Source organism: Brienomyrus brachyistius, chromosome 12 (assembly GCF_023856365.1).
Source record: "Brienomyrus brachyistius isolate T26 chromosome 12, BBRACH_0.4, whole genome shotgun sequence".
In the NCBI taxonomy this organism is placed as follows: Eukaryota; Metazoa; Chordata; class Actinopteri; order Osteoglossiformes; family Mormyridae; genus Brienomyrus; species Brienomyrus brachyistius.
In genome coordinates, this window is record NC_064544.1 from 8,214,991 (window position 1) to 8,228,474 (window position 13,484).

The 13,484-nt window shown below is 46.5% G+C and overlaps 1 protein-coding gene across 1 annotated transcript in view; it reads left to right on the forward strand.

Annotated features, from left to right (window-relative positions):
- The window catches only part of LOC125704757 (protocadherin Fat 4), an 80,007-nt gene that overhangs the window by 46,774 nt on the left and 19,749 nt on the right, over positions 1 to 13,484 (forward strand). The window contains exons 3-6 of the mRNA XM_048970763.1: positions 259 to 520; positions 870 to 1,220; positions 2,830 to 3,752; positions 4,552 to 4,726. Coding sequence (XP_048826720.1) covers positions 259 to 520; positions 870 to 1,220; positions 2,830 to 3,752; positions 4,552 to 4,726 — 1,711 coding nt within the window. The remainder of the gene's footprint in view (positions 1 to 258; positions 521 to 869; positions 1,221 to 2,829; positions 3,753 to 4,551; positions 4,727 to 13,484) is intronic.

Genomic DNA, 13,484 nt, shown 5'->3' on the forward strand with positions numbered 1-13,484 from the left:
TATTATTATTATTATTTTTGTTTGTTTGTTTGTTCGTTTGTTATATCCAGAGGTATAGCTAGAAATTCTGGGCCCCCTGACAAAATGTCAACTTGCCCCCCCCCCACCCATTTTTATGGATAATTTTATGTATTCAAGCCGCCCCCTGAATCTGCTAGGGTATCCATGCTCCTCTGAAAAATCCTGCATTGTGGCTTCAATACTGTGTTACAGCTGTCATGTAAAGACATAAAGGCTTTGCTTGTATTTTCCTCCTAGGGACCAAACGCTTTGGTCACATACACGATAATCAGCGGCGCCGACGACAGTTTTCGCATCGACCCCGAGTCCGGGGACCTGATCGCCACCAAGAGGCTGGACCGGGAGCGGCGGTCGAAGTACTCGCTGCTGGTGCGGGCGGACGACGGCAAGCAGTCGTCGGACATGCGAGTCAACATCACCGTCAGCGACATCAATGACCACACACCCAAATTCTCGCGAGCCGTGTACTCGTTCGACCTCCCGGAAGACATGGCACCAGGTAGGCCGTTGACAGGCCCGGAGAGAGTCCTCCTCCACTTTCTGTTTCATTTTCCCCAAGCGTTTGTGGCCTTTTCTGACCAGCGCGTTTGCCACTGATGGTTGCCAGACCTTCGAAGCCAACGCATATTACTTCTTGCTTGTTAGTGCTTAGCCTGTGTCTAGGCCAGAACCCACAAGAACACCATAATAACTGCTGTTGTTTTTAACATTTGAAACTGTGCTTTAAGCAGTTTTAGAAAGAAGAAAACACTTGGTATCAATGTGTTTGGCTAGCGGGCTTTACTACGCGCACTGGAAAAAGATATGTAGCTCGACGCTCATTAACGGTCCACTCCCATACATTGCAGGCTCTATTGTGGCTGCCATCTTAGCCAGTGACGCAGATTCGGGGACCAACGGAGAGATCACGTACTCCCTGGAGGAGGAGGATGAGGACAGGGTGTTCCTCCTGAACCCGGTGACGGGCGTCTTCAACGTGACTCAGCAGCTGGACCACGAAGCCGAGCAGTACTACATCCTCACAGTGCGTGCGGAAGACGGCGGCGGCCAAGCCAGCTCCGTCCGGGTCTACTTCAACATCCTGGACATCAACGACAACGCGCCAACCTTCAACAGCAGCACCTTCGGCGCCTCAGTCATGGAAAACATCTCTCCAGGCTCTAGCATCCTCACAGTGAGAGCCAGCGACGCGGATGACGGTAGGCCTCGATAGCTAGCATGGCTACGTTGCTTCGCGCTTCTGAAAGCCGAACGAATTATGCTTCCGACAGGGTGTACGAATAACTCCAGTGAAGGAGAAGAACATAATAGGATAATGCTCTCATTGAGCTGTTTTTTAATGTTATATTTACTCATGAGAATGTGATGGATGACTCTTTAAGCGGTGCATGCTAACCGTTAGCCAAAAGCTATTTGTCTGGTTTTATGTCTACCTTTTCAGCTCACGGGGAAATTGCTCTCTAAGCTGCACTGCAACTATCAACTAAAGGCTTCAGTATGTGTAATTTACACACTTAGATTTCAGGGACAGGTGCGGGTACTTAAGGAAGCATGCAAAGTCGAACACGGGATGAAGCATAGTTGGGACAACTGCATTGCCTCCGTTACACAATCCAGATGATTGAGCATCATTAACACGTTTGACTCATGAGAATTAGATAATACCGCATGCATAATTATGGCAAGGAATTCACATTATATGTAATTCAACATGTGTGTAGCGTATAAATGAATGTACTTTCCCACAGATGTTTGCACGACGTTTAATAAAAACGCAAACGTGAAAGATGAGATGGTAAATATCTGGCTCAAATGTTCTGAGCCTAACAGTGTGTTTCCTTCAAGCCGACCAACTCATAGTGAACATTTTAACAGCATAAAGACTTGCTCAGTAAGGGAAGCTCGCTAGCTAGCCCTTGTTCCAGAGTTCCATATCCTGCTTGCTCATACACCCCCCCGCGACCCTATTCACTGCCTCTAAGTGGCTCTTCACTGGGAAAACGTTGTTTTTCTTTTCCGGAGTTTGCATCACCCTGACCTTTGACAGACAGGCCGGCAGTTGTTGCCCTAGACGAAGAGGAGGGACAAATGTGCATGTCCTTTGATGGGGTGACATATGTGCACAGGATATTAAGCAGCATAAGGAAAGGAGGTGTTCATTCCCATTGAGCGCCCCGCGACTGGAACCAAGCCCTCACCCCCTCCGGTACCCCCCCTCCCCCCCCCCCCCCTCCATTGGAGCGTCAAGGATCCAGCAACATTCAAAAACAGGCCTTCTTGCTCTAAGGGGGACACAAATCGACTTTCTCTCTGGGGTTTTGCTCTGTGTGACTGATGCTAGACGTGTGGGACAAACAGACGTGAAAGTCACTCTCTTTTCCTGAGTCTTTTTTTTTGTATTTTATAATAAAATTTATGTTTAAATTAAGAAATATTCAGCAATAGATAAATCTTTTCAGCAATATAAATCTATTTATAGGCTAGATGCCTTGGCAGCTAAGTGGGTAAACCTGGCATTGCATACAAGCCCCTTGCCTCGTACCCTCTGATTTTGTGTCGCACCCAGTAGTGGGCAAAAGGGTTTGCAAAATGGAAGCATAGATATTGATAGTCTAATTTTGGGGTCACCCTGTACTAGATAAGCAGTTTGGAAAATGGAAACATAGATATTGTACAGACTCTAACATCTTTAAGAATTTTTACAGTAGCTGTCAGGGAAGGAGTGTTTTAAATCCAGGGGAAGCACCTACTGTAGTCGATTAAATAGGAGATCTGATATGTGTGTCATTCCTGCTGTTTCCCTATTAGGCCCCAACGCTGAGATGACCTACAGCATTGAATCTGGAGACTCCCTGGGCCAGTTCATGATCAGCAGTGACGGAGTTCTGAAGACTAAGCAGGTCTTGGACAGGGAAATTCAGTCCTTCTACAACCTGGTGGTCAAAGTGCACGACCTGGCAGCCCCCCCTGCGACGCGGTTCACCAGCACGGCCCAAGTGTCCATCATTCTGCTGGATGTTAATGACTGCCCACCCACCTTCGTCTCGCAGAAGATGACCTACATCCAGGAGAACACTCCCGTGGACACGGTCGTCTTCACAGCCCAAGCCACCGACTCGGACAGTGGGCCCAACAGCTACGTGGAATATTCGCTGCTTAGCCCCTTTGGGAACAAGTTCGGCATTGGGACAGTGGACGGGAATGTTCGACTTGTCGGGGAGCTTGACAGGGAGGAGCTGTCGAACTACACGCTGACCATTGTGGGGACAGACAAAGGGGAACCTCCTCTGTCGGCCATGATGGACGTCACTGTCATCGTCCTGGACGTTAACGATAACACCCCAAGCTTCTCCCAGAACATCTATGACATTGAGATCGAGGAGAACACCCTGACTGGCACTGACGTGCTCCAGGTGTCCGCCGCAGATGCGGACGAGGGCACGAACGGTCAGATCCGCTTCTCCATCAGCGGCGGGAACGCGAACGGCGACTTCCGCGTCGACTCGGTCACGGGGATGATCTCGGTGGTCAAACAGCTGGACCGGGAGAAGAAGGCCTCCTATTCACTGGTGGTGCAGGCATCTGACCGGGGCAGCAGCCAGCGGACGGACCGTGCCATGGTCAACATCATGCTCTTGGACGTCAACGACTGCACTCCCGTCTTCGAGCTCTCGCCCTACGCTGTGACGGTGAAGGAGAACCTCCGCAGACTCCCCGACACTGTGCTGCAGGTCAGTACATCTTGCTTTCAAAAAAAAAAAGCAGACATGACAAGAAAAGTCACTCTCTTCCATAGAAAAGCTCTGAATTAAACCAGCAGTATGTCTGGAACAGAATCCATACAGACCATAAGAAAAATGAGATAATAGAGAATCGCAAGCCTTAAAAAAAACAAATGTAATAAGAATATATATTCATCTAAATCTAGATGCATTATTCTACTATAAATCTTAAGAGACCTTATTATGTTTCATCTTATGGGACGTTAAACATTAGATGTTAATGCTTCATCCTTTATTAATGTATGAAAAGGCAGGTGGTCATAAGAACACATTTTGTCTCAGTCCCACACACTCCATTTATAAAGAAAATAGCTAAATTAATATTGTCACAATTTTTCGGACCACGTACACGCGACAGATGGATACCAGCTGTCAGGGGCGACAGCCCGTCACCGGAAACGGAGAATCCGGACTTGCAAAACCGTCTTAATAAGCTATTAAAGCACCGGTCTCCTGTGACAAAAGGTAAAATGAGTGTACTTCCTGTACCCATATGTGGAGAGAACAAGCCCCAGCTGTCGATCTGGGAAGCAGGCCAGCTGTCATCCGTGCGCCACTAGAGATCACGTCCACGTGCCAGAGCGATGGACGGGCCGTGGGGGCCCGGGGGTCCGGAAAGGCCGGGCCCGCGGCACACGGAGGATCTTTAAAGAGCTCAGCGTTGCCGTTTATGTCCCGAAGTGCCGCGGAAAAAGAGGACCGGCCGTGCATTTTAGTCTTCTTTGACGAGGAAGCCTTTCTGCCGCAGGTGATCGCGCGAGACGACGACCACGGCGCCAACGGGCAGCTGAGCTACGCTTTGAGCAGCGGCAGCGAGGACGGGGCCTTCGTTCTGTCCGCCGGCGGGCAGCTCAGTGTCGTCAAGAGTCTGGACCGCGAGGCCCAGGAGAAATACGCCCTGATCATCACAGCCACCGATTCAGGTAGAACCAGAGACACACGGTCACGCCGTCCTGAACCACAACGTAATATAAACGAAACCATGACATATGAGCATGCATATGCGGTACGATTACAAAAGTACTACACTGTAATACTATATTTAGTTGCATATTATGTTTGACTTATGTCTGTCATTTCCCTTAATTATTTAAAACATCTTGAAATCATTACAGCCAGCAAATGAACTCCATTACTTATAGGATGTGTCTGGAGTATGTCAGAATCACAGTCGACCTTAAGTATCTACAGGGACGAGTCATGTCTATAAAATTGAATTATATCGCTGGAACAGAGACCGAACAAGAGTGGTGCCAAATGAGTCCTGCCCGTTTGCGCCTTTTGGCAACCCCCCCTAAAACAGTGCGTCGATCCCACTGCCAGCGGTTCCAAGTTCACTATGTCAAACCGGCTTCTGCCAATCAAGGCGAAGGTCAGGTGATGTGAGAAATATACTGTCAGTGATTGGCTGCCGCGGGACAAACAAGGCAGTGCTCCAGCGTAGCAGTGCAGAGTGCTTTCACATTTCTCACCGTGAAGTCACCACGGTATTTTTCTTTTTTGGGAAACAGTAAAGGGGTGATTTATGAATAGTGTACCGCCTTTAATGTCTAACTTAATTCTGAGCTACTAACGTGTTAGCACTACACTTCATTTTCACGACCATCAAGAGCCCTTAATGTGCATCTCAGAACACAAACGAAAGAGACTCCTCCGTAAATTTATGAAGGAAAGTCATTTTGCTCTTTAGGAAGCACACAGAGTTCAGTTCTTCCTGACCAGCAGACTTAGGATCCCTTAACAAACCTTCATGCAGACAGAGGTTACAGATGCCTGATACTAACCTGGACCTCAGTATGACTCTGCTGGACTTACCGATAAAATTGTTGAATATAAACGCAAGTCCATAGTCAAGACGAATAACACTCCCTTCAATTTAAAAAGAAGTTCTCTCTTGGCAAGTCTGACTAAGGCTGACCCGACAAAAGCCAGTCATCTGTTTGGGCCAAACAGATGCTTCACTAATGCCAGTTTACTTCCAAAGGAAATGAAATTAAATGTGTATCACGGTGTACTCTTTGCACGGCATCCTTTGATTAAAAACCAAACGAAATAAGGAAGTGCTGGTGAAATAATTTCCAATTTTTTTCTGGTGAGAACGGTATGGAAGAAGTACACCGCTTGTCACAAAACCTTAGTTTTGGAGAACGGATCTGAATATTGTGATACGTTCCAAATATGCGAGATCATCCATAATAGCACAGTACAGACTGTCTTCTAATACTCTGCTGGCAGTTTTAAAGACACAGACTGGAGGTAAATTAAGCGATATCTGCGAAAACATCTACTAGGTGGACAGTAGAATTTGGTGTTTGGTTTACTTTATTTACAAAATCATGGAAATTTGATACTGATCTACTCCCAGACCAGAAGAAAGCAAGTAAAACAGATTGGTGTAGGATTTGTTTCACACTGAACAAGCCCAGTTAAGTTTGACCTTCGATAAATAGCAGCCAAAACAGACCTTCCTGTTGACAGAATAACATCTTCCATTTAAAAATGAAGAACAAAATGTAGGGGCGGCATGGAGGTGCAGTGGTTAGCACTGTTGCCTTACACCTCTGGGACCCGGGTTCGAGTCTCCGCCTGGGTCACATGTGTGTGGAGTTTGCATGTTCTCCCCATATTGTCGTGGGGTTTCCTCCGGGTACTCCGGTTTCCCCCCACAGTCCAAAAACATGCTGAGACTAATTGGACTTGCTAAATTGCCCGTAGGTGTACATGTGTGAGTGAACGGTGTGTGAGTGTGCCCTGCGATGGGCTCGCCCCCCATCCTGGGTTGTTCCCTGCCTCATGCCCATTGCTTCCGGGATAGGCTCCGGACCCCGCGCGACCCAGTAGGATAAGCGGTTTGGAAAATGGATGGATGGAACAAAATGGATGTCTTTAATGCAAATAGTTGGATACGGAGCAGGATAATAACTCAGGCAGAGTAAACAAATATTTATAATTTTTTTCCGGCTGGATTGTGCTGTAGATTCCTCTGGGCTTAACGAGGCTCTGAGCAGGACAGTTTCTTTGCAGTGTTTTACTGGTCCGGTAACGCAAGTCTCATTTCTTCTGCCGTTAGCAGGATTTCAAGTGCAGACCACTGAGTGAAATCTCCTGAAACGGATAGAAACAAAAGAGTTCTCCGGAGCTGGTTCTCATAACGGTTTCTGGCCGGAGACGAGGAATTTGGCAAGCCTCTGCTGTTATTTAGAAATCTGCGCTCTGGACTGAACATGGGCACAAACACAGCAGACGCAAAGGTGTTGTTCAGGCAGCCGTTTTGTTTGGGGGGGAGGGAGATGGACTCTTGCTGTGGAAAGTTGCTGGAAGCCTTTGGAAGCGAAAAAACAAGGGAGATAACAGCAACACGGATCTCGGCCGTAACCCATAACATCTAGATCCAGCTGTAGACAAATGAGCTTTTTAATCACAGCTCACGATCATTTAGAGTAGGCTTTCCTGCAATGCTAGCATAAAGAAGAGGAGGGATCATCAGTTCATGCATCGCATTATCCGTTGGCAAGATCTTCATGCACAATGGAGAGCCTGTTTAGTTGTTTAATGAGACGGGTGGTTTCTAGCAGTTACCTCCATTCTGGTAAATGTTTATGTACTAATATTTACTAACATTTCCCCGCAAGAGAGATTCCATGTCTACTTGTATGTCCGTACACGTGATTTGGCGAGCAGTAAGTACAATAAGTAGCTTAAAGTGATTAAGGATGTGAGGCTGTAACCAGAAAGTTAACCGTTTCCAAGTCGCAGGAAGGGGGGGGGGGGGGGCGCATGTAGTTCTGCTCTTAAGGCATGCATGTAGCCCGAGTAGCCGCAGTAAATGCCCAGCTGAATAAATGCGCCGCAAATGAAACTGATAGCGAATATACTTTCGATCATTTTAACTGTTAAGAAAGGTTCTTCTGGTACTAACTTTTCCCTACGTCGCGCACTTATGCATCTCAGTTTTGGGTTTCGGATGGTTCCGGTCACGACGTTTTGTCTCCTCCACAGTGTTGTTTGCATGCCAGATCTTCCCATAGGATTGCATGCTTCCACTAAAGTGCTCATTAGTCTTTTCAAACTCTTTTTCACATCACCTGACAAGGGAGACCTTAAAGGCTATAATGTCCTGTCTGCTAGAGCCAGCACGGTTTGTTTCAATCGGATTTGATCTTTTTTCTTGGATAACATTCCTCCTTTTTCCCATAAACCATTGTGCGTCTCTTGACATCGTTAAAGTAAGGGCCATCCCAAAATTTTATTTTTATTTTTGGGCAGCGTGTTTGGGAAACTTGGCCATCTGGAATACTATGTCACTGGGGGTATTGAGTCCAAGAAGCCAGTCAAAAGCTGTATATTTTATTAAAAACGTCTCCCTTACAGCTTCTGGAGAAACTATTGGGGTCCCCACCGTCATCATTGCTGGTGTTTTATTTATTGGTTGCATGGACACACAGCTGTGCCTCGTGTGCACCGACGATGCCGGCGTCGCAGAATGGAAGTCATCTGTGCTGGCCGTGTAACGAGATGACAGGATGTGTTTGAAATACGTGAGGCAGGACCCCGTCTCCTTAACGCGCTCCGTCGTAGCCGGCCGGCCCCCTTTCGAAAGAGGAGCCTAGACATGTTTGCAATTTACGTGATGCGTGTTTGGTGGATCCACTCCCTTATTTAAAACAGTTGTTTTGAGCTGATTTTTTGGAAAAAGGTGGGGAAGTGTTTTGGACTGTCTGTCTGCCAGCACCGCGTAAATCAGCGGCCGTCGACCTGGCTCGCCATCGAGCAGCTGCGTGAAAAACTGCTTTGTTTACGCCGTTCGGTAAATTTCCTACCAGGCTGAGCTGTGATGCGAGAGCGATTAAAAATGTGGCTGCGATGACTAACACACCTTCGAAATGTTGAAGCGATTAGCTAATTGCTCTTGTGGCCATGTAGCGGACCTCCGATACTGGATGTTTTCCCTCGCTGCTGATGTCACAGCCTTTGTCGATCTCGGCCAGATTGTTTCTGCATACTCTGCGTATTCCCGTTACTTTAGCTAGCTTTCAGTTGCGCCCTGTCAGCATATAAGGAGAATTAATGATATTGATGAGCATCTTGATGATAGTGATTCTTGATTGACATGGCAACCCTTTGCATTGCCTTTTTTGCTGTGGATAAACGACAGTAGAAGAGGACTTTCCCTAAATTTGTGAGGTCCAACTGGTCATCGTGTTTAATTGCAGGTGCAAAAGATCTAGATTGTTGAGCAATTGTGATTTACGTTAGTCTGGTTTAGTCAGCTCTGTTAATGCACATAGTCACCACACTGTACATGTCACCTTGGTTTTATTGTAAAAAACTTTGATGATGATGATAGCAATAATAGTACTTATTATAATAATAGCCTGTCTTGCGAGCTGTGCCTCCTGGGATAGGCTCCAGGCCTGCCGTGACCCTCTACTGGATAAGCAGTTGGAAGGTGCATGGGTGAACGGTTAATAATAACCTCAACAGGAATAGCTGTTAAAGTAATGAGTCGACTTTGATGTATATGCCAGGAATTCACAGCATACTTTACTGATCTATTGCTAAGGAGTCGGGGGGGGGGGGGGGGGGATCCTGCTACTGACCATGGAGAAGAACACCCCTTTCAAGTTCCTGCTTTAGCCACAGTATCTGCACTTCTACTCAACGGCAGCTTAGCCCACAGAGAACTTAGGTGGCTTTAAATGTGAAGTGGATCTTCAAAGTGATGCAGTGAGGCTTGTAGAGATGCTCCATAACACTTACCTCTGACTTCCAGACTTTCAGCTTTGACTCAGTGACACTTAGCTCTGACTCCTTGACTCTCACCTCTGACTCAGTGACACTTAGTTCTGACTCCTTGACTCTCAGCTCTGATTCAGTGACACTTAGCTGACTCCATGACCCTTATCTCTCACTCGTTCACTCTCACCTCTGACTCCTTGACCATTAGCTCTGACTCCCTGGCTCACAGCTGTAGCCAGTGCTGTTTATTAATAAAGCATCTCGCAGAGGTTTTTTCCACCGTTTTTAACCTCCCGCCCCCTCCCGCATGAAATGCATTCAAATTAATGCCAAACCGATGAAATTTTGATAAAGTTTTAAAAATAAATAAATAAATAACAGGGAAAAATGCAATAAACACAGGCAGGTATTGCCAAATTACTGCTCAAATTTGCCACGATAAACTTTTAATAGATTCAGTTTCTGAAACTTCCAGCCAGCGTGTCTAACAACAAGGGTCTGGCCAAACAAAATATCACGTTCCTCAAATGAACTTTTACAGACCTGTAGCATTTTGCATTGACTTACAAGGAGCACAGCAGAGATGTGGTTTTTTTCGGCCTTTCTCCTATGCCTTTTTCTTTTTGGAAAGCTTAACAATCACTGGAACACTGAAGTGTAAATAGTTTTAAAGTGTCTAATAAGAGTTTTAAGAGGGAATGTGGCTCTGGGTCTTGTGTTGTCTTCGATCCAGAATAAGTGTTTTAAATCCTGACATGCTCACTCGCTTACTGTGTGACCCCTGAGAAGTTCAGAACACTACATCACCTGGAAATGCCTTTGTGGATTCTGGTACCGAAAGACTTGTCTTAGTTGTCCCTTGTTATTAAGGTCAGATTTTGTGATTCCCGTACAGAGATTTTATTTTATGCTTTTTGGAGAAAAGTTGTGGGTTCTACTTTAAGTATAGAAACTGTTGTTTTGTTTTTTTTTTTTACAAATGCCTGTTCAGTTTTAGTGAATGATCTCACGGAAAACGTGCCATTTAACGCCTGACGTTTTGGAAGTCAGATATCACTAGAAGGTGGATCGCTTAGGTAAAATGCTGTGAAATGTTCTTGCATGGGTCCAACGAGTGCAGATGCACCAAGTTCACTTTCAGTGAAAGGGATTTTCCATCCGGTTTAAAAAAAAAAAAAAGGGAAAAAAAGAATGAACATCAAGAATGACCCTTGATATATGAGCTGGACATGCAGAAACATTTAAGCTCGGTTGTCCGCGAAGAGGAGAAAGGCGTTTTACGCATACGGACCTCCGAGGGCCACCGTTTTTGGTTGGAATCGAGTTGAGTCTGCATTTCTCAGGGAAGGTCGCTAGGAATTTAATTGCGAGTCGGCGTGTTCCTCCATGTTCTGCACCGGCTCATTTTCTCTGAGAAAATCTTTGTTTGTTTCATTAGGTTTGGCAAGCCGAGGTGGCCCCGGGCCTTTCCTCGCCGGCCATTCAGCCGTGTTTGACGGGGACTTTAAAAGGGGCTTTGTCGCAAAGCAACGGCCAACGTGTGGAGGAAAAATGTCCATTTCCGCCCGATCCCGCCTTGTTTTCCCGCGAGTAATGATGTGCGTAATTGGCAGCGCCCTCAAGCAGTGGTGTGTACCGAGAGTTCATAAACCGCTATTAAGGGTCCGGTCTTAAGCTGTGGGTACAGATGGTGGTCCTGAGTACATCTGTCTCGGTAAGACGACCTGTTAAAGTTCTAATGAAGTCCTAGAGTTCTAATGAACCTCACACGGTTCCTTAGGGACAAGGGCGCAAAGAGTTGGACTTTAAAGGCGGGGCGGGGGTGAGGTAATATTGAGATGTTACTTGATAAATATAAAGTAGATGTTACTTTTATATATAAAAAGATATTGTGATCAGTGGCAAAAAACTCACACTGTTATATAAAGTTGCTTCATTATTTGGGTGGTATGCTTTGCAGCTAACATGGCCTGCAATTTGGTTATTTTTGATTAGTATAATTTAAAAATGCCGGTGCAGTAATTACAAGTGTAATTGCATATCTTTACCCTTCCACCTCTCACAGGCAGGCACTCAGAATATTGGGGATGCTCAGATGTGATGTGATTTTCTCTTCAGCGATGTGCAGTAATTAGGCACTTAGACATCGCCATATGTTTATGCTTTGCAGTGTGGGCTTCGGTCCGGCTTAGAAACAATGGTCTGTGTGTGTTTCAGGTGATGCTGGGAATCACGTAAGGGGGTGGGCGGGCGGGGGTAGGCACAAGCTTCTAATTTTAATAGCTTCCACTGTTTGGTGCTCGCTTGCTGCACACGGTGGAATTGCTGATAGACACGTTAGCTAAGAATGCTAATGCAGGCGGATTGGATCTAAACGACTGCTGGTACGCGGAGGCGAATTACGAAAGGGCAGAATTAGCGTTTGGGGTCCGTCACCTCAGAGGAGAACGTTTTTTTTTTGTTCGCTTTTAGGCCGAGGTGGCTGCCCTGGGTATTTCTACTGTTATCTAAATAACATCAGTCTGTGGTTCTGCTTTGGAGAGGAAGGTAACAAGGGAGGTGCAGGGTTCTCAGGGGGGTGGGCCTTTGGCCCGGAGTGTATCGACACGAGTTTGGGCCGGCTGGTTCTAGCGTGGGCCTCTTGGGTAATCCCAGCCTTAGGAGTAGGAATGCCGCATCATAAAATGCTCTCTATGTTGAATGGAAGCGCACATTTCCTGGCCTGAAATTCATTTCCCTGCTCCTGGCAGAGAAATTGTTGTGTACATGTCTGCTATTATGGCTGATGTGTGCTGGCAAAACAGTGCATAATCAAAACAAAACCTCTGTTGTAACATATACAGTTTATCTGGAAAGGGATGAGTAACTGCACTGATGTATGTGCCTTTGAAGTAAATGAAAGCAAACTGGAATATCAGCAGAAGGAGCTCAGGCCCGCTGACCCCTGAAGTACCTTTATCTGACCTTTGGCTGGATTATGTAAATGCGAGCGTGCCTGAGTGTGCACGTGTGTGTTTTTGTTTGCTGTTGCTGTTTGTTTGCCGATTGTTCGTTTGCCGCTTTGGCGATCGTCACGATTGGCAAGAGTCAATGGGGTTAATTCCAGCAAAGGCAGAAATGCAAACGTGTGTTTGTGTGTAAGCAGTTTTCTGCCTGCACACATTTTAAAGGGGTTCTGAATGGAAAGGGGGGGGGGGGGTTGAATGCAGCTTAGGCACTTAAGAGAGCTATTTCCTTTTGGCAAAAACTGGAAAAGAAAACAAAAGGAGAATCAAAACATTTGACCACTCGCTGGTTGTGTGAGTCTATGAGACTGATCAGTTCATTGTAGTTTACCAGGCAGACAAACGGTTTGTTTACCATCCTTATGCAGGCTGAGGGTCTTGCCCCGGGGTATCGCTCACACATACATGCACACACACACACACACACACACACACGCTGTGAAAACTGCTGCGCTCCCCAGTTCCAGATGTGCTCGCTGTAACTGGGCCTCGTCATACCCCATGGAATTCAGAGCAGAGCCGCACAGCGCTGGGGCTACGATGAAATGTCACTACAGATCGCGGATTTTTTATTTTTTGGGGGGGGGGGGGGCTAGTGAACAAGGGAGAGACTCAGAAGAAAAGCCCCCTTGGTTTACTTCTCACTGATACGCGGATGTGCTGGGGCAGTAGGAGCATGGCATTCTGGGAGTGCGGCCTACCTATGGAGACAGCATTTCCACCGCAGCAGCGCATGGCGGCAGCCAGGACAAGCTGTACAGATTCGCACCCGCGGTCTTTCCATAGCAAAAGCAACGTTGTCTTCGTTTTGTCTGAATATTCTGCTAAGGTAATTCATTTTAATAGTGGGGGTTTCAGAAGCATCAGACGCAGCATCCGGTTTCACTGTTCATTTGCTCAGATCGGGACCGATGTCTTGAATGTCTCATATATCACT